This window comes from Schistocerca cancellata, chromosome 4, assembly GCF_023864275.1.
Source record: "Schistocerca cancellata isolate TAMUIC-IGC-003103 chromosome 4, iqSchCanc2.1, whole genome shotgun sequence".
NCBI lineage: Eukaryota > Metazoa > Arthropoda > Insecta > Orthoptera > Acrididae > Schistocerca > Schistocerca cancellata.
Genome location: NC_064629.1, coordinates 567,836,580 through 567,858,885, shown reverse-complemented (window position 1 = coordinate 567,858,885; position 22,306 = coordinate 567,836,580). Strand labels below are relative to the sequence as shown.

Below are 22,306 nucleotides of genomic sequence, written 5' to 3'. Positions count from 1 at the left end.
ATCAATGTGGCTATGCAAACAGCACACCACTAATACTGTATTTGAACATTGCAGGCTTGTTTTTCCTACTCATCTGCATTTACTTACATTTTTCTACATTTAGAGCAAGCTACCATTCATCATACCAACTAGAAATTTTGCCTAAGTCATCTCGTATCCTCCTACAGTCGCTCGATGACGACACCTTCCCATATCCGACAGCACCGTCAACAGACAGCCGCAGATTGCTGCTGGCCCTGTCATTGTCTATGATACTCAACTTCTCCACCAAACTGTGGCACAGTGAATCTGGAATAGAGTATTAGTTACTATAGCAGTGGTGTAAACAAGAACTGACATTTCACACTGAAAACATGTTTATTGAGCACACACAAAACTACACGTGGAATAGAAATGCATCTCAAGGCAGACAGTGCTCCTACATAGACGTGGACTGAATGCTCTAACAAATTCCAGTATTCCATAAATTGGTACTGGAACCTCCCAGAAATTACTAATGTTGGATGATAAGGAATTGCAGGATGTGATACTCAAACCAGTGACCTGCACATTACCAGCTAGTGATGATAACTGTTACACTATGATGGTCAACACACCACATAAGGCAATGTGCATTTGCTTGAACTTTAGGTTTCCAGCCACGGAAAAAAAATCTTCTGTTAGTTTTGTTTTATTTTTCCTTTGTAAATGTGAAGAATACAGCTGATAAGTTATCAGATTCTTATCTAATTCGTTGCAGGTAGCACTCCTTGAACATCACTTTATTGAAAGAACAATATGTTTCACTCTGTGTTTCAGTGTTTGCTTACCGAGCGAGGCGGCGCAGTGGTTAGCACACTGGACTTGCATTCGGGAGGACAACGGTTCAATCCTGCGTCCGGCCATCCTGATTTAGGTTTTCCATGATTTCCGTAAATCACTCCAGGCAAATGCTGGGATGGTTCCTTTGAAAGGACACGGCCGACTTCCGTCCCCATCCTTCCCTAATCCGATGAGACCGATGACCTCGCTGTTTGGTCTCTTTCCCCCAAAAAACAACCCAACCCTCAGTGCTTGCTTGAGTCATACTGTGCTCTCCACTTGTCTTTATGATCTGATTGTAATACAGATTGATGTAGTTCTCCGGATGTACAGTCCCATAGGTACTTGAGACATTTTTACTTCAGGAATTATAATAAGTGCTTCAATTTCAATTCTCAATCATATGGGCACAGTCAGGTGACAAAAGTGTTGATGTTATACTTACCTCTTTAAACTTTGTGTTGCTCACAGCTACAAACAACATTGTTGAAAGTCAGTTATTTTTGTATTTTTTAATGTAGTTCTCAGCAGCATTTTGTGCAACTGAGTGTGCTCTCTTGTTTTTCTTACACTATATCAACAGTGGCAACACGTACTCTCTAACTCTTTGAATACATTACTTATCAACTATGGGCACTGCCGATGAACTCATATCCTTCTTTGAATACAAAGTTAAAACAGCAGTTACATTTATCAGCAGTAAAAGTAGTAGTAATAGTTACATTTATTTTACAAGTAACATAAAAATAACTCCTTGCATTCTTCTAACATTAGATAATGTGGAGAAACAATTACTATTTGTAGCACAATGGAAATATGTAGGAATGAATCCCATTGATTTTCATACAAAGACTTCAGGTAGAAGTATCAAATTCAGTAACTTGTAGAAATCTGAATTGAACACGTAATGAAAATGATAGCGTTAGAAACTTTACTCTAGCAGCCAGACATAGAACAAAAATGATACGTATGTGATATCTTATAAGGCGGGATGGGGACAGGTGGAGGCTGTGGGACATTTTCACAACAACTTTGGTGGTGTTTTGTAACTTCTGTTACTGTGGTATAGTGAGACTCTTGAGACTGACGTACTCTGAATTTCCTCCTATGTTGTTATGGTCTGAATAGTGTAACGTAAATTCTGTCTATAACTTATAAGGTAATTTTTGAAAATGGACAAACACACACAGTATTTTTAATTTACGGGGGACTGAAGTATGCTACCACCTAACAGTTGCAACTACTGTAACTTGTAACAGATGTGTGCCACCCTTCTTCACTTTCTGTTTGGTTAGTACACAATAAATGTAAATTTGAATTCAGGTATTTGCTATATATGCTGTTGATATAATATAATTGTAGGCTTCTTGTTGAATACCTGTCAGCTACTTAAATGTGTTGAAGGCTGTTAAGCACTGATATACCCTAAAGTGCCAAAGGAACTGGTATAGGCATGCTTATTCAAATACAGGGATATGTAAACAGGCAGAATACAGTGCTGCAGTCAGCAATGCCTATATAAGACAACAAGTGTCTGGCACAGTTGTTACAGAGGTTACTGCTGCTACAGTGGCAGGTTGTCAAGATTTAAGTGAGTTTGAACATGGTGTTACAGTCAGCTCATGAGCGGTAGGACACAGCATCTCTGAGGTAGCGATGAAGTGGGGATTTTCCCATGTGACCATTTCACAAGTTTACTGTGAATATTAGGATTCAGGTAAAACACAAAATCTCCGACATCGCTGAAGCTGGAAAAAAATCCTACAATAACGGGACCAGCGATGACTGAAGAGAATAGTTCAACGTGACAGATGTTCAACCTTTCTGCAAATTGCTGCAGATTTCAATGCTAGGCCATCAACAAGTGTCAGAGTGCAAACCATGCCATGAAGCAACATCGATAGGGCTTTCGGAGCCGAAGGCCAACTGATGTATCCTTGATGACTGCAGAACACACAGCTTTATGCCTCACCTGGACCTGTCAACAGCGACATTGGACTGTTGATGATTGGAAACATGTTGCCTGGTAGGATGAGTCTCCTTTCAAATTGTATCAAGCAGAGGGATATGTACGGGTATGTACCCTCATGAATCCCTGGACCCTGCATGTCAGCAGGGGACTGTTCAAGCTGGTAGAGGCTCTGTTATGATATGGGGCATGTGCAGTTAGAGTGGTATGGTATCCCTGATACATCTAGATATGACTCTGACAGGTGACACATACGTAACCATCCTGTCTGATAACTTGCATCCATTCATGACCATTGTGCATTCCGACAGACTTGGGCAATTCCAGTAGGACAATGCAACACCCTACATGTCCAGAATTGCTACAGACTGGCTCCAGGAACACTCTTGAACATTATTGAGATCTCCACCCCCTCATACACTTACAGATTTATGGACTGCTCTGCAGGATTCATGGTATCAATTCCCTCCAGCACTACTTCAGACATTAGTCAAGTCCGTGCCACATTGTGTTGCAGCACTTGTGTGTGCTGGCAGGGACCCTACACGATATTAGGCAGGTGTACCAGTTTCTTTGGCTCTTCAGTGTAGTATTGTAACAAGATGGTACACTTCCCAAATTAAACTGATCAGGAACTTGCATAAAAGCAAATCTGCTGCAGTTCCACCATTGTCATAATTACAGCTTTGAACGTACTGCACACTTCCAAGGCCATTAATGAGTTCAGCAACATTGAGTACAGTTACATTTTTCTCTCCTATGTGTATTTTATCATTCAGAGGACACACACACCCACACAGAGAAGTCGCAAGATGATAGGTTTGTGAAACTGAAAAATTTAGTCATGCTGTTCACCTCATTTTCAGGGAGCTTGCTTGGTGTGCGACAATGTTATACGTGGAACACCTGTTCGGCTTGAGCAACAGGGTGGCCCAACAAAGGACTTCTGTAGCACTTTCTGTCTTAACAAGCACACAAAGAAGGAGCAAGCTGCTCAGCTAGCAGATCAAAAGAGAGGTAATTTATTGCAGGAAAATCAGTATACTATAGACTAAACGTTCTGGTCTTTTTATCTTAGTCTGTTGGATCAATACAGTTTTGTTATAGTAAGTTCAGTCTCTCTCTCTCTCTCTCTCTCTCTCTCTCTCTCTCTCTCTCTCTCTGTTTACATACTTTCTTCAAATTAGTGTAGTTTGTTGTATGTATTGTCTTTCTGATGCTTTCTTTATTGTTGAAAGTAGCTGGTTGCTATAACTGCTGTTATGCTGGGAGACAGAAGTTGTGTTTCAGAATATTTTAACAACTGATGGTATTTCTAACATAAGGTTTAGAGAAAAGTGTGTACAGCCAGAAGCAGAAACTAACTATAATGCAGTGTCATGCATGCCTTTATATAATACAAAAAAATAGTGTGGAGGGATGCTGGTTGTTGGATTTGTATGAAAGGGAAGCGTATCACCATGTGATCTTTGCGCTAAGCTAGAAACCTGTTACAAAGAAAGAATAATAGAGAGGCAATGACTATAACAGAGAAAAATGCAAAGAGTCTGTCAGAATTGAATGTCGAAAGCTGATGGAGTTGGAGCAGATAATTTTTCCGTTGGTAAGATAATGGAAATTGAAAGCAAAGGGATATAGCAATGCACTATAAGTGGTTATTCATGCTATATATAAAAATAAATTTGGAATAATAAACAAGATAATTAATATTGAGAGGTTAGGTAGTCTTATAAATTGAAGTGAAAGTATAATGTAACATAAGGATTGTATATGTCCTGAGAAGTCATGAAGACAATTTTCTGTGTGTTGCATTTTTTAGAACTATTGTGGGTGCACTGGTCAGTAAACTCTCATCTTCTGCCCACCACTAAGAAGAGGTTGTGGTAGAAAATTTTTTACTACTATCAGCCTGATGAGAGACAGACCAAAACCTCTGATGAAAGGAAGAATACTAAACCATTCCATCTCAACTTCTGTATCATATTTCTAAATGAATGCTCTCATGGAGACCACTTAAAATCATGACAGATATTCTAACAACATAAATAAAATGCTGACTTCAGTTTACAGTCAGCCGTCATTTCATTTGAAGTTACAGAATCTGCAGTCCATCTCCATACAGAAGATTTTATAATGACTACTCATATTTTAGGGTGACCATTATGGTATAGTGTCATATAATAACTTACTCAGTTAGTAGGAAAGACAAGGTAGTGGGGTTGTACTTTAAAAAACCAGCTCTGCTCACCAAAAGCAAGTCTTTTCAATTAACTGGATCCATTCAGAAGTTCGTTCTTGCCATGTGACATTCCCTTTAATGATGGACAGTCATCCTATCGTGAAGTACATGCCAAATTTGTTTTGATAAAAAGTTCAGTACTGAAGATCTGTACCTGCAACATAATTCACTCAAAACTTCAAAGTGTGTTAGGTACATTGTATATGCAAAATTTCAATGGTTATATGAATTCCCATTGAGTAAGTGTAGCATCATATACAAAGAAAATTCTGTTATCACAAGTGCCAAAAAATTCTTACAAAACATTCTGTTTGGCATGAGGATGTATGATAAGCAACAGAGTTTGTGCAGGAGGTGATGAGCCCTCTTTTTCCATCAGAGAACATTTCATTGTGTGACACACATGCAAAGACTGATTGAAACTACAACTTCTAGTCTACAATTCTCAGCTCACTACTGGGTGCAGATGAGAAGAATGAGCATGCCATTCGGTAAGTAAAGCTGAGGGGCGGGGGGGGGGGGGGGGGGGGTGGCAGGGAAGAAAGAGAGAGGGGGAGATATTAATTAATTAAGATGTGGAAAATTGGACAAATGCTGAATGAGGTAATATTTTTTTCATTCAGAGTGAAAAGGAGGAAGGAGGGGCGGTCAGGAATGGATGTGAGAAAGACAAACATACATATATCCTAGCAATGTTTCCATAGAAACTTGTCAGTTTATGGAATTTCAGGAGACCAAAAATCTCCTCTTTAGGAATTAAGATGGCTCTCGAAAATGATTGTGTTAAACCCAGCTCACTCTGGTTGTCCACGAGACCCAAAAAGCAGTAGATGCTCAGATTAACACCATGCATTCCAGAAGGTGTTAAGTACAGTGCCATCTGGCAACCTAATGAACAAAGTACAAGCATATGGCATATCAGATCAGCTATGTGATTGAATTAAAGAGTGCCTAGTAAACAGAACACAGCATGTCGTTCTCAACAGAGAGAAATATTCAGATGTAAAAGTAACTTTGGCTGTACGTCAAGAGAGTGTTACAGAACTGTCACTTTTCACACTATTCATACACTTAAGGATAACATCAGAGATTCTATGAAGCTTTTCATGGATTATGCTGTTATGTAGACAAGTCATGACACTAGATAATCATAGTGAAATGCATGATGATCTGCAGAGGATCGATGCTTCATGCAAGGAGTGGCAGTTGACCATCATAAGTGAATGTAGTGCATTGGGCATGAATAGGCAGGAAGACTCATTATTGTATGATTACACTATTGCAGAACTGCACGGAAGCACTTACATCAACAAAATAACAAAGAATATGAGTATGGAGTGAGTTGACGTGAAACAACCACATAAAACTTGTTGCAGGTAAGACAGATACCAGACTGAGATTCATCAGAAGAATCCTTAGAAAATGTAGCCTACCCACCAAAGAAGTAGCTTACAAAAGCCTCATTCAACCAATTTCTGAATATTGCTCATCAATTAGGGATCCTTACCAAATAGGATTGATAGATGAAGTAGAGGAGGTGCAAAGAAGAGCAGTGTGTTTCATTAAAGGTTAGTTTAGAAAGCATGAAAGTGTAATGGAGATGCTCAGCCAACTCCAGTGGCTGATGCAGCTAGAGAGACATTCTGCATGTCAGTGTTGTTGACTGTTTACGTTCTGAGAATGTGCATTTGTAGAAGAGTCAACTAATGTATGGGTTCTTCCTGTGTAAATCTAGTGAAAAGACCATGAAGGTGAAATTTATAGAGAGATTCAAGGTCACACAGAGGCTTGCCAGCAATAGCTCTTCTCATGAACTATTCACGAGTGGAAGATAAGAGGAAAAAGTGACGGTGGTACACAGAGTACCCTCCACCACACACCGAAGGTGGCTTGCAGAGTGTTAATGTAGTTCTCTCTTTCATTTAGATCACAGTAGTCTGTGCATGTTCACTTATTACCCTGTGGTATTTCTTGGAAAAAGTATTTTGTGAAGACCGCCAAATTTTTACACTGCTACTGTAGATATGTCCCTTACTAAATTTATCCTGTTACATACATTCTGTGCCATTACAATTTGAATTTGTTTATAGTTACAGGGTCTGATCAACGGACAATAAATTCGCCTCCCACGGCTACTGTGCAGTCTGTGCCTCCAGCATCACAGCTTGATTCCACAAACAGCACATTTGATTGGGATTCTTATCTTAAAGAAACAAATAGTGTCGCAGCTCCTCCAGAATTTTATAAGCAGGTTAGTGTACTTAGAGTAATTATCATCATTATGATAGTGTCTTACAGTAAATAGAGATGAGTGTGAAAGTTGCAGTTATCTTGGATTTGATGGGCTGTAGCACTAAGTACAAAATGTCTAAAGTGATAGCATAATGGAATTGTTTGAAGCTTGTCTATTGTTCATTGTGAAACAACTAATAAACACATACTCTGATGAAATTTATCGGTTGTTTAGTCTTCCACCAGTCACAGTGCTTCACAATATGTGACAAAATAGAGATTGTATAACAAGGCTGCATTAAGATCTTTTATTCCCTGAAACTTAATTCTTTGTTATTTTACTATACTGTCTGAGACCATTACCTGAAGTATCTCAATTAATCAAGTGATTAAATACACACTGATCACCCAGAACATTATTACTATTGACCTACTGTTGATATAAACCTGTCCATGTGATAGCAGCATCACCTGATGAGGAATGAATGCTAGTCAGACACATGCACAGTGCATGTAATATCAGTAAGTGTTGTGTCTGTGTGTCGAATGAGGAAGACACACAATCTATCTGAGTTTTATAAAGGGCAGAATGTGTTGGCCTGGAGGCTCAGCATGAGCATTTTGTAAACAGAAGGACTTTTCAGGTGTTCGAGAAGTACTGTGGTGAATGTCTTCAACACATAGTGAAACCACATCCAGACATCATCGGGTTGGGCTGCCACCCCTCATGGCAGATGTTGGATGTTGTAGGCTGAGCAGACTGATAAAACAGAACAGATGGTGGACTGTGGTGGTGGAACTAACATTAGACTTTAATGATGGGCAGATTACAAGTTTGTCTGAACACACAATGCATCAAACACTCCTAACAGTGGGCCTCCGCAGCTGAAAACCCATGTACATGCCAGTATTAATACCACGCCATAGGCAACTTCGGCTGAGATGGGCACATGACCGTGGGCACTCGCACAGTGGCAGAGTGTTGCATGCTTTGATGAATCCTGATACCTCCTTCATCACGCTGATGGGAGGGTACAAATCTATTGTCTTCCAGGGAAACAGCTACTTGGCACCTGTACTGCTTAGTAGTGTAAAATGCATGAACAATTATAGGTTGTGGCAAATGGCCAGGAAACATGCCTGGGCTAATGCTCAAAACTCATAAACGCCCAGGCATTTACACATTTTAAAGGCTAATTGATAAGTGGTGCTTATAAAAATTATTAAGCTGGTGTTTGGTATTGAAGGTTTTTTGCAGCATTGCTCCTTTAGCAGTTGCGTAACGAAGTTGAAAAACCTGCTTCAGAGTTAGGGGAGACTTAATAGGGGAAATAAATTGGACGTGCTGAAGGAACACTCTGCAGCAGGATATGTAACTGGTGTGACCAGAGTTTTTACAGCAACTTTTGACAATGCACAAGTTCCTCTTAAACCTCGCCACCTCAATATAGGATTTACACAATGATTTTTATCTTCCTAAGGTTGAGGGCCCACTCCTTCCCATACAAATTGTCTGGACCAAAGTCTTCCTTTGTCCGTATAATCAGCCAAGTTCTCATTAAGTTGAATAACGCTTAGTCCAGTGTTCTTTGCTGTGCCACAAACAAAGCTTATTGCATTAAGCACCTCGATAGGCTTCAGGTTACTACCTTGTACTGTTGGATCTAGAAGATTAGCTGCAAGGTGGGCATTGATTCTTTGTCATTAAATCCTTGTTATGTTAGTGTTCTCATTTTATCTTCACAGCAGTGTAGTCATACAAAAGCAGATAAAGAAAGCAGGAGAATAGAAAACTGTAGTCTACATCCACATCCATACTCCACAAGCCACCTGACGATGTGTGGCGGAGGACACCTTTAGTACCTCTATCGGTTCCCCTTCTACTCCAGTCTCATATTGTTCGTGGAAAGAAAGATTGTCGATATGCCTCTGTGTGGGCTCTAATCTCTCTGATTTTATCCTCATGGTCTCTTCGCGAGATATACGTAGGAGGGAGCAATATACTGCTTGACTCCTCGGTGGAGGTATGTTTTCGAAACTTCAACAAAAGCCCGTACCGAGCCACTGAGTGTCCCTCTTGCAGACTCTTCTATCGTCTCTGTAATGCTTTCGTGATTACTAAATGATCCTGTAACGAAGCGTGCTGCTCTCTGTTGGATCTCCTCTCTCTCTTCTATCAACCCTATCTGGTACGGATCCTACACCGTTGAGCAGTATTCAAACAGTGGGTGAACAAGTGTACTGTAACCTACTTCCTTTGTTTTCGGACTGCATTTCCTTAGGATTCTTCCAATGAATCTCAGTCTGGTATCTGCTTTACCGACGATTAATTTTATATGATCATTCCATTTTAAATCACTCCTAATGCCCACTCCCAGATAATTTATGGAATTAACTGCTTCCAGTTGCTGACCTGCTCTATTGTAGCTAAATGATAAAGGATCTTTCTTTCTATGTATTCACAGCACATTACACTTGTCTACATTGAGATTTAGTTGCCATTTCCTGCACCATGTGTCAATTCATTGCAGTTCCAACTGCATTTCAATACAATTTTCCATTGTTACAACCTCTCGATATACTACAGCATTGTCCGCAAAAAGCCTCAGTGAACTTCCAATGTTATTCACAAGGTCAATTATATATATTGTGAATTGCAACGGTCCTACAACACTCCCTTGCGGCACACCTGAAATCACTATTACTTCGGAAGAATTCTCTCCATTGAGAATGACATGCTGCGTTCTGTTATCTAGGAACTCTTCAATCCAATCACACAATTGGTCTGATAGTCCATATGCTCTTACTTTGTTCATTGAACGACTGTGGGGAACTGTATCAAACACCTTGTGGAAGTCAAGAAACATGGCATCTACCTGGGAACCCGTGTCTGTGGCCCTCTGAGTCTCGTGGACGAATAGCGCGAGCTGGGTTTCACAGGATCGTCTTTTTCAAAACCCATGCTGATTCCTACAGAGTAGATTTCTAGTCTTCAGAAAAGTCATTATACCCGAACATAATATGTGTTCCAAAATTATACAACTAATCCACGTTAGAGATAAAGGTCTATAGTTCTGCACATCTGTTCGACGTCCCTTCTAGAAAACTTCAATGACCTGTGCCCTTTTCCAATCTTTCGGAATGCTACGCTCTTCTAGAGACCTACAGTACACCGCTGCAATAAGGGGGCCAATTTCCTTCCTGCACTCTGGTAAAATCGAACTGGTATCCCATCAGGTCCAGCGGCCTATCCTCTTTTGAGCGATTTTAATTCTTTTTCTATCCCTCTCTCATCTATTTTGATATCTACCATTTTGTCATCTGTGTGACAATCTAAAGAAGGAACTACAGTGCAGTCTTCCTCTGTGAAACAGCGTTTGAAAAAGACATTTAGTATTTTGGCCTTTGGTCTGTCATCCTCTGTTTCAGTACCATTTTGGTCACAGAGTGTCTGGACACTTTGTTTTGATCCACCTACCGCTTTGACATAAGACCAAAATTTCTTAGGATTTTCTGCCAAATCAGTACATAGAACTTTACTTTTGAATTCGTTGAACGCTCTCGCATAGCCCTCCTCACACTACATTTCGCTTCTTGTAATTTTTGTTCGTCTGCAAGGCTTTGGCTAAGTTTGTTTTCTGTGAAGTTCCCTTTGCTTCCATAGTAGTTTTCTAACTCGGTTGTTGTACCACATTGGCTCTTTTTCATTTCTTACGATCTTGCTGGGCACATACTAATCTAATGCATATTGTATGATGGGAACTTTGTCCACTGATCCTCAACACTGTCTGTACTTGAGATAAAACTTTTGTGTCGAGCCATCAAGTACTCTGAAATCTGCTTTTTGTCACTTCTGCTAAACAGAAAAATCTCCCTACCTTTTTTTATATTTCTATTTATGGTTGAAATCACCGATGCTGTATCTGCTTTATGATTGCTGATTCCCTGTTCTGTGTTAACTGTTTCAAATAGTTCGGGTCTGTTTGTCACCAGAAAGGGTAATATGTTATTGCCACGAGTCGGTTCTCTGTTTAACTGCTCAAGGTAGTTTTCAGATAATGCACTTAAAAAAAAAATTACTGTATTCTTTGTTCCTGCCACCTGTTATAAACTTTTGAGCCTCCAAGTCTGTATCTGGTAAATTAAAATCTCCATCCAAAACTATAACATGGGTGGGAAATTTACTCAAAATATTTTCCAAATTTTCCTTCAGGTGGTCTGCCACAACAGCTGCTGAGCCAGGGGGCCTATAGAGACATTCAGTTACCATGTTTGAGCCTGCTTTAACCGTGACCTTCACCCAAATTATTTCACATTTCAGATCTCCGTCAATTTCCTTTGATGCTATTGCACTTCTTATCGCTATAAACACGCCCTTCCCTTCACTGTCCAGCCTGTCTGTGCAGTATACATTCCAATCTGAGTTTAGAATTTCATTACTGTTTACAACTGGTTTCAGCCAACTTTCTGTCCCTAGTACTATGTGGGCATTGTGACCGTTTATTAATGAGAGCAGTTCGGGGACCTTTCTATAGATGCTCCTGCAGTTTACCATTACCACATTAATATTGTCATTCCCTGTTGCGTTTTGCCTACTGGTACCTTGTCGCGTCTCAGGAGGTGTCTTGTCGGATCTAGGTAGGGAATTCTCGAACCTAAAAAACCCACATGTGCACTCCACATGTAATCCGCTACCCTTGTTGCCGCTTCCTGCATGTAGTGCATGCCAGACCGTATTCAGGGGGACCCTACATTTCTCCACCCAATAACAGAGGTCGAGAAATTTGCACCCCAGATCTCCACAGAATCGTCTGAGCCTCTGGTTTAAGCCTTCCACTCGGCTCCAAACCAGAGGACCGCAATCAGTTCTGGGAACGATACTACAAATAGTTAGCTCAGATTCCACCTCGCAAGCGAGGCTTTCCACCTTCACCAACTCCGTCAACCGCCTGTATGAACTGAGGATGACCTCGGAACCCAGCCGGCAGGAGTCATTGGTGCCGACATGAGCAACAATTTGCAGTCGGGTGCACCCAGTGCTCTCTATTGCCGCCCGCCAGCAGGGCCTCCTCCACATCTCGGATGAGACCCCCCCAGCAAGCAGACAGAGTGAACACTGGCCTTCTTCCCCGATCTTTCCGCTATTTCCCTAAGGGGCTCAATCACCCGCCTAACATTGGAGCTCCCAATCACTAATAAACTCCTCCCCCCATGTGCCTGCTCAGACCTTGCTGAAGGAACGGCCACATGTCCACTCACAGGCAGAGCAGGCGATGCCACACGGCCAGCATCCACATTGACCCTCCGCCTCGTGCACCGCGAACGCCGCTGAGCCCGCCACTCCCATCGGGGAGAGGGTGGCCCAACCGCAATCAGTATCCGCGAAGATGTCTCAACAGCAGGGACCGTGGGTGAAGCATGTAGCACCTGGGGTGTACCATGCGACGCACCAGACTCCCCACTGCCGCTACACTCCGAGGCAGCAACCTGAAGACGGCTGACCGCGGCCATCAGCACGTTCAGCTGTTCGCGAACAGTGGCCAGCTCCTCCTGTGTCCTTACACGGCAGTCACACGTCCAATCCATCCTAAGAAATCAACAATTTACTGTAGAGAGATAATCAACTTTTAACTAGACTGCTAATTCACTAAAGGCGGCTGATAGCTGACTAAACTGTGGTTACTAGACACTTCTTATTGGAAACAATGAAAATAAGCACTACCTGTCTCTGTACTGTATTCAAAACAAACACTAGCATTACTGGCACTACAGCTGACTAAAGGGACTCTCTGACTGTATTCAAAACAAACACAAAATCTGTGGATCACTATTACTAATATTCAAAACTTAAAGCTTCGTAAAAGCAAAAATACACAAAAAAAAAAGAAGTGACAAGTAAGAAAAACACAGTTAATACTTAATGTCGCTACATCTTACAGTAAAGCTTCCCCCCCCCCCCCCCCCCATGTTACACACACACACACACACACACACACACACACACACACACACTGAAAACGGTTTAACATTTAAGAATACATTTATCATCAAGAAACACAAGTCAGCTGTTTAATACATTTAGTAATGATTTTGTTATCTGTAATCATTTTTCAGTAATAATCAGAGATTTGACACGGATAATAAATTGTGGTACATTACAAAACAACAACCGAAGGACAATGATTTTTTTTATACTTGCTTATCACTACACAGTTATTCTGGTGTGTGTGTGTGTGTGTGTGTGTGTGTGTGTGTGTGTGTGTTTGAGAGAGAAGAGTGAGAGGTGGTTCTTTCTTCTTTCCCTTCACTCGTAATAAAGGCAATGAATGATATACATAGATTTAAGTGTAAACATTTACGAACTTTTTAATACGAAAAACGAATATTAGAATTAAGGCACTATGTTCAAACTATGGAAATTGTTCTATTCTAGATATAGGAAAGTTGGATAGAGGTCAACACACATCCCACGGATTGCACTTAAATTATGTAGGTAAATGCTATTTGTGTGAAAAATTAAATTTAATCATAAAAGAAAGAATCGGACTGAAAAACTTAATATATAAAAACAGTTTGTTCACAACTGAAAGAAGTCCGACAGAAACTTTTTTAGACTAACTCAGCCTTCACCATACATACGTGAAGGCAAACTACTTGATAACATCGCAAATCACAGTAAAATCAAAATAATATCACAAAATGTCCAATATATTACCAATAAAATTGAACAAATTGATGAATTTCTCAGTGTTAGTAGCCCTCATATTTATCTTGTGAATGGACTAGGGTGCAAAACTGAAGAATTATGCAGCATTAATTTAAGTAATTATAAAATTGTCAGTGTCTATTGTAGGGAACAACATAAAGGTGGTGGTGCTGGTATTTATGTCAAAAATAATGTTCAATGCGAAAAAATTGATTGGATAGATAAACTTGCATGTAAGATGGTGTTTGAAATAGCTGCCATAAGAATAAATCTCAGATATAGCAGTTTAATAATAGCTAGCCTGTACAGATCCCCTAACAGTAACATGGAAGAATTCTTTTGCCATTTAGAGGAACTTATTGGTAAACTCCCACCTCATAAAAAACAGACTATAATAGTAGGGGATGTGAACATTGACTCTTTAACTAATAATGTAAGTTGCCTTAGATATATTGATATATTACAGTCCTATAAGTACAACCACGTGAATTCAATACCAACAAGAATTACAGGTGACTCTCAGACATGTATTGACCATGTTATTACAAACTTAAGTAAGGAGGACCTTGTAGTTGGAACTGTTGAGAACCACATTTCAGATCATAGTGCATTAGTCCTAGAGCTTCACACTGACAAAGAAATAGTATCTCATAAGGAACAATTTACTTATAAAAGAAAGCTTGACTATCATGCATTAAAGGAAAATTGGCACACACAAACTGGTATCAGGTAGGCCTATATGCAACAGAAGTTAACGTAATATTGGTAAACTGCAGGAGTATCCAGGGCAAGGTTCCTGAATTAGTATCTCTTATTGAAGGAAATAGTGCGCATATAGTATTAGGAACGGAAAGTTGGTTAAAACCGGAAGTGAACAGTAACGAAATCCTAGACACAGAATGGAATATATACCGCAAGGATAGGATAAACGCCAATGGTGGAGGAGTATTTATAGCAGTAAAGAATTCAATAATATCCAGTGAAGTTATTAGCGAATGCGAATGTGAAATAATCTGGGTTAAGCTAAGTATCAAAGGTGGGTCAGATATGATAGTCGGATGCTTCTATAGACCACCTGCATCAGCAACCGTAGTAGTTGAGCGCCTCAGAGAGAACCTGCAGAACGTCGTGAAGAAGTTTCGTGATCATACTATTGTAATAGGGGGAGACTTCAATCTACCAGGTATAGAATGGGATAGTCACACAATCAGAACTGGAGCCAGGGACAGAGACTCTTGTGACATTATCCTGACTGCCTTGTCCGAGAATTACTTCGAGCAGATAGTTAGAGAACCAACTCGTGAAGCTAACGTTTTAGACCTCATAGCAACAAATAGACCGGAACTTTTCGACTCCGTGAATGTAGAAGAGGGTATCAGTGATCATAAGTCAGTGGTTGCATCAATGACTACAAGTGTAATAAGAAATGCCAAGAAAGGAAGGAAAATATATTTGCTTAACAAGAGTGATAGGGCACAAATCGCAGAATATCTGAGTGACCACCATCAAACGTTCATTTCTGAGGAAGAGGATGTGGAACAAAAATGGAAAAAATTCAGAAACATCGTCCAGTACGCCTTAGATAAGTTCGTACCGACTAAGGTCCAAAGCGAGGGGAAAGATCCACCGTGGTATAACAATCATGTACGAAAGGTACTACGGAAACAAAGAAAGCTTCATCATAGGTTTAAGAGTAGTCGAATCATAGCTGATAAGGAAAAGCTGAACGAAGCGAAAAAGAGCGTAAAGAGAGCAATGAGAGAAGCATTCAACGAATTCGAACATAAAACATTGGCAAACAATCTAAACAAGAACCCTAAAAAGTTTTGGTCATATGTAAAATCGGTAAGCGGATCTAAATCCCCTATTCAGTCACTCATTGACCACGATGGCACCGAAACAGAGGACGACCGAAGAAAGGCAGAAATACTGAATTCAGTGTTCCGAAACTGTTTCACTGCGGAAAATCGTAACACGGTCCCTGACTTCAGCCGTCGCACGGACGCCAAAATGGAAAATATTGAAATAAACGATATCGGAATTGAAAAACAACTGCTATCACTTAGTAGCGGAAAAGCATCCGGACCAGACGAGATACCCTTAAGATTCTACAGTGATTATGCTAAAGAACTTGCCCCCTTTCTATCAGCAATTTATCGTAGATCGCTGGAAGAACGTAAAGTACCTAGCGACTGGAAGAAAGCGCAGGTCGTTCCCATTTTCAAGAAGGGTCATAAATCAGATGCGAATAATTATAGGCCTATTTCGCTTACGTCAATCTGTTGTAGAATAATGGAACATGTTTTGTGTTCTCGTATTATGACGTTCTTAGATAATACAAATCTCCTTCATCATAACCAACATGGATTCCGCAAACAGAGATCATGTGAAACTCAGCTCGCCCTATTTGCCCAAGAAATTCACAGTGCCGTAGACAGTGGCGAGCAGATTGATGCCGTATTCCTGGACTTCAGGAAGGCATTTGATACGGTTCCGCACTTACGTTTAATGAAAAAAATACGAGCTTACGGAATATCGGACCAGGTTTGTGATTGGATTCAGGATTTCCTAGAAGAAAGAACACAACATGTCATTCTTAACGGTTCAAAATCTGCAGATGTAGAGGTAATTTCGGGAGTACCGCAAGGAAGCGTGATAGGACCTTTATTGTTTACAATATACATAAATGACTTAGTTGACAACATCGGTAGCTCCGTGAGGCTATTTGCAGATGACACGGTTGTCTACAAGAAAGTAGCAACATCAGAAGACTCGTACGTACTCCAGGAAGACCTGCAGAGGATTAATGCATGGTGCGACAGCTGGCAGCTTTCCCTAAACGTAGATAAATGTAATATAATGCGCATACATAGGGGCAGAAATCCATTCCAGTACGATTATGCCATAGGTGGTAAATCATTGGAAGCGGTAACGACCGTAAAATACTTAGGAGTTACTATCCGGAGCGATCTGAAGTGGAATGATCACATAAAACAAATAGTGGGAAAAGCAGGCGCCAGGTTGAGATTCATAGGAAGAATTCTAAGAAAATGTGACTCATCGACGAAAGAAGTAGCTTACAAAACGCTTGTTCGTCCGATTCTTGAGTATTGCTCATCAGTATGGGACCCTTACCAGGTTGGATTAATAGAAGAGATAGACATGATCCAGCGAAAAGCAGCGCGATTCGTCATGGGGACATTTAGTCAGCGCGAGAGCGTTACGGAGATGCTGAACAAGCTCCAGTGGCGGACACTTCAAGAAAGGCGTTACGCAATACGGAGAGGTTTATTATCGAAATTACGAGAGAGCACATTCCGGGAAGAGATGGGCAACATATTACTACCGCCCACATATATCTCGCGTAATGATCACAACGAAAAGATCCGAGAAATTAGAGCAAATACGGAGACTTACAAGCAGTCGTTCTTCCCACGCACAATTCGTGAATGGAACAGGGAAGGGGGGATCAGATAGTGGTACAATAAGTACCCTCCGCCACACACCGTAAGGTGGCTCGCGGAGTATAGATGTAGATGTAGATGTAGAAGACATTAATGAAAAGTGGGAAATATTGTATACAACATTAACCCATTGTCTAAATCAAGTATGCCCAAGGGTCAAAATACTAAAGAAAACTAACAGTTCCACGAATCTTAAACTCTCCCCTAATGTGATGAAATTAAAGAATGACATGAATGATCTATATATTCTTTTTAAAGACACCAGACTGCAGTACTTTGTCTAAATACAAAGCCTGTAGAGAAACCTATAGGGAAGCACTTAAGACATTAAAGGCACAGAAGTATGCAGAACAGGTGAGTCAATCCTGTAATGTTAGCAAAACAGTGTGGAATATATTAAAGAAGGAAAGTGGGAGGAATGACAAGGCATTGTGTAACAACATAATAATAAGGGGCAATGAAAAATTGGTTAGTGACCCAAAAGAAGTATGCGAGAGATTCATAGATCAATTTAGTAAGATGAGTAAGGAGGATGTGATCAACCCACCACAGGTGCTAAATCCCAGTAATGTCAGTAATTCGTTTTTTCTGAGGTGTGTTACAGAACAGGAAATTCTGAGAACCATTTCCAACTTACAAGCAAGTACATCCAGTGGCTGGGATGACATCTCAGCCAAATTTCTGAAAGAATGCAGTAATGTGTTAATAAAGCCACTGCAACATTTAATAAACAGCCCTTTCAGACAGGGGTCATTTCCTGACTTGTTAAGTCACTGAAATAAGACCAGTGCATAAAAATGGAAAAACTACTGATGTACAAAATTATAGGCCTATTTCATTGACATCAGAACTTAGTGAGTTGTTGGAAAGGCTATTTCTTGATCAAATGGAATCATTTTCTCTAAGTACTATATATTAAAAAGTTCTCAACACGGTTTCAGGAAGGGCAAGTCTACAATAACAGCCATAGCCACATTTATTTAAGCAGTATTGAATAAACTTGATGATGGAAACAAAGTTATTGGCACCTTTCTAGACCTATTTAAGGCTTTTGATACTGTAAATCACTCCATTCTTCTACATAAGTTAGAAACTTATGGGGTCAGAGGAGTGGCATGAGATTTGTTAAGATCGTACCTTGCTGACAGGAGACAATGTGTTAAGTTGTATCATACAACTGGGGGACTTTTACAAACAGTAAAATCATCTTATAAAATTCTTAACTGTGGAGTCCCTCAGGGAAGTATTATTGGGCCTTTTCTGTTCATTGTGTACATCAATGATATAACAATTCCAAAAAATGCAGACCTTGTGAATTATGCCGACGACACCTCCTTCATAAGCTGGGGCCCTACAAAACAGCTAGCAGTGCAAAATAATACGAAGAACACTAGCCTCATCACAGAATATATGACTAAAAATAAATTGGCATTAAATAAGGAAAAGACAATTCTAATGGAGTTTATGCTAACTTAAAAATCAAGACAGGTGGATACTGAGCCAGAGTTATCAATTGAAACAATTGATAAACATACATTCCTGGGTATTATAGTTGATGAACATTTTACATGGAAGGAGAACATCAGCTACATGTGTAAAAAAATCTCGTGTAATACCTACCTGCTAAAATGCCTTTCTATCATAATAGTATCACCAGTCTTAAGACAAATTTGTTTTGGTATTATACACTCCCACCTACAATACGGTATTGAGATTTGGGCCGGGGCACCAACGGTATACATTGGATAGGGCTTTTAGAGCCCAGAAGAGAGAAATCAGGATAATAGTGAATATTAGTAAACGTCAATCCTGTAGAGAATATTTCATTAAGTATAATATACTAACAGTGTATTCATTATATGTTCTAAGGACTATACTGTTTGTAAAAGAAAATATGGAGCACAGTATAATCAATAGTGATATCCATAGTTATAATACAAGGAAGAAAGAGGATTACCACATAAAATTCCAAAATAAAAAATCAACCGATCATAATCCATTTTCTGCTGGAAGATTTTTTTACAACAGACTGCCAAATACCATAAAAATATTAAAAGGAAACACATTTAAAATAAAATTAAAGCAGCTGTTAATTGCTAAATGTATGTACTCCGTCAAGGATTTTTAATGTTGTATGTACTTTATTTCTACTACTAAACTATTATTATTGTTCATGTATGTACTGACTGACTATGTCCACGACTGTAAAAGTTATTATGGACAAATAAACCATTATTATAATTATTAATATTGGGAGTATCATCCCTTTTTTTTCATAAATGCTCAGAGTTTGGTCATTTAAAACTGCTTTGGCAAAATTCCCAGGAAAATACACATTTATAAATGTCCTGCCCACTGGGCTTTTGCATGGCCCACATCAGTAGTACTGTAAGATGGAGACAAGCTGTCAGCAGCTCCATTATGCTCTGGGGAACACTCACATGGGCATCCATGGGTCCAGTGACGCTCATGCGAGGCACCTTGATGGCCAAGGAGTATCATACACTGTTTGCAGACCATGTACCCCTTTACAATGATCATATTTCCCAATGGCAGTGGCTTTTTTCAACAAGATAATGCACCATGTCACAAGGCCAGGAGTGTGATGGAGTGGTTCAATAAACACTGTGGTGAATTCCATTCGATGTGCTGGCCACCCAACTCGCCAGTTCTGGACCCAGTTGAATACATCTGGGATGTGATTGAACATGGTGTCAGAGGTTATTGCTCCCCTCAATGGAATTTACAGGAATTACGTGACTTTTGTGTGCAGATGTGGTACCAACTCCCTCCAGTGACCTACCAGGGCCTCATTATGTCCATGCTATGATGCGTTGCCACTGCTATCCATGCCAAAGGTGGACATACCGGCTATTAGGTAGGTGGTCAAAATGTTCTGGCTGGTCAGTGTATGTAATTTAAATTGTTACCTGTCATAACATTTACGAACTGAGATGGTCCCCCCTCCCCCTTCATAGTATATGTGGCTACTCTGCTACCCCTTCATCATGTTAAATGGAGGACATGTTGCAGATGCTTTAAGAAACTGATGATAGTGATTCATTGGAGAAGATAGTTCTATCTAACTGGAGAATTTGCAGTTTGTTAAATTCTTCATTTGTGTGGCCATATTTCCCATAGATGCTTTACAATTCCTGAAGGTATTTTCATTCTGTCATTGCAACTACAAGGGAAGGCACATTTTTTTCCCCCACCAGATACGTTTTGCTTTATTGGGGTAAAGCACCATCAGTGATCTGTAATTAAAGATATTTGTAATTTTATGTGTTTTTAAGATCAAAAATCAATTCATTGGCAGTACAGTGCTTTTTACTTATGGTGATTTCAGCTCGGGAAATTCCATTTGCTAGCACATCTTTATAGAGTTTTTCTTCATTAGACACTGATACTTGCAGTCTGACTTTTAGTTGTTCTACAGAAGTATGCATTTTTCACATTTTACACAGCACACTTTTTTGCACACCACTGTTTCTGTTTACTTTTATACTTCTGAGTACATATTGTGGTTTGTGTTTTGTAGTGTTGCCAACGTAACATCGCCATTAGTATGTCTTTGACCTGTGCTCTTGGACATAGGTGTATAGTAGTTTGACGGAGTGTGAGTTCAAAGAGAAGGTGAGGAGCAAGAAGTGAAATGAAATTTTTTTATAAGATGTTGGGAAAATTCTAATTTTGCCATACAAAAATGTTATAAATCTGAGGTAATAGTTTGCTGATAGTAGATGCAGCACATGAACACCTATCTGTCACAGTGCTGTGAAACACACAACATTGCCTACAATGTCTTGTATTTAATTTGGCACTGCTATTTCCATAGCAACTCATTTTTGTAATATCCTTGAAAGACGTATCAACTGTAGTATGAGCAGGGATTTATTGCAGTCCTTCATGTTATAAACTTGTTGTTCTGACTGTTTATTTGAACCGTTTTATATCATAAAATGCCAGAATTGAAGAAGTATAATTGCAGTTGTAAATTTTATGCTAAGCAATGCAAGCATGTTGTTGGAAATTGTAAAAATGAAGAAATCGTTACGCCACGGCGAAGTGAGATTACAGCTGAAAGTTTGTCAGAAAGTGCTTCAAAATGCAAGTTGAAACATCTTATTGAAAGTGAACAAGATGTTGGTGTAATAGGAAAAAAAATGCTTAAATTTTAATTAGTAAGTGTAAGCTTTCAGAATTGCTTTTGCCTGTTGTTAAATGTAAACACTGTAATAGTGCAAAATCCTTTATGTTTAGTGAGGACATAAGTAAGAGAAGAGGCCTATCCAGCAAAATTTTAGTTGAATGTCAAGTGTGTAAAGTAACGAAATGTACAATGACATCTCCTGTAACGTGCACAAAATATAGTGAAGTGAATATTTGCCTTGTTTATGCCATGAGTTGTATTGGGAAGGGAAGAAAAGCAGCCCAGATGTTCTCTGCCAAGATGGATCTCCCACTGCTACCTGTCAAGTTTGAACAATATTATAAACATTTGCATGATGCCGCAACAGAAGTCAGTGAAACGAGCATCTGTAGGTCAGTGAAAGAAACTGTGAATCTACTGATGTTGTTGCTGCATTGGATGGTTCGTGCCAGAAGAGAGGCCACACGTTGCTGAATGGAATTGCCACAGCTACCCGTGTAGGTACAGGCAAGGTGCTGAACTATGAATGTCTGGCAAAGCACTGCCAAGGCCATGCCAAATAAGGTATATGAACACAAATGTGACAAAAACTGACAAGGTTTCAGTGGTGGTCTTGAAAGCAAGGGGGACAGTCTTTTTTTCTTTTTAAAAAAAATCCTTAGGCATGATGTGTGATTCACTCACTACCTTGATGCTGGTGACTAAAGGCTTCAGTAGGGCTGTGGCCATTAAACCTTATGGT

General features: G+C 39.8%; 1 protein-coding gene across 2 annotated transcripts in view; it reads left to right on the top strand.

Moving 5' to 3' along the window:
- Positions 1 to 22,306, top strand: part of LOC126183523 (polycomb protein Scm) — a 194,474-nt gene that overhangs the window by 47,266 nt on the left and 124,902 nt on the right. For both annotated transcript variants that reach the window (XM_049925582.1, XM_049925583.1), the window contains exons 4-5: positions 3,637 to 3,787; positions 7,100 to 7,260. In XM_049925582.1, the coding sequence (XP_049781539.1) occupies positions 3,637 to 3,787; positions 7,100 to 7,260 (312 nt within the window). The remainder of the gene's footprint in view (positions 1 to 3,636; positions 3,788 to 7,099; positions 7,261 to 22,306) is intronic.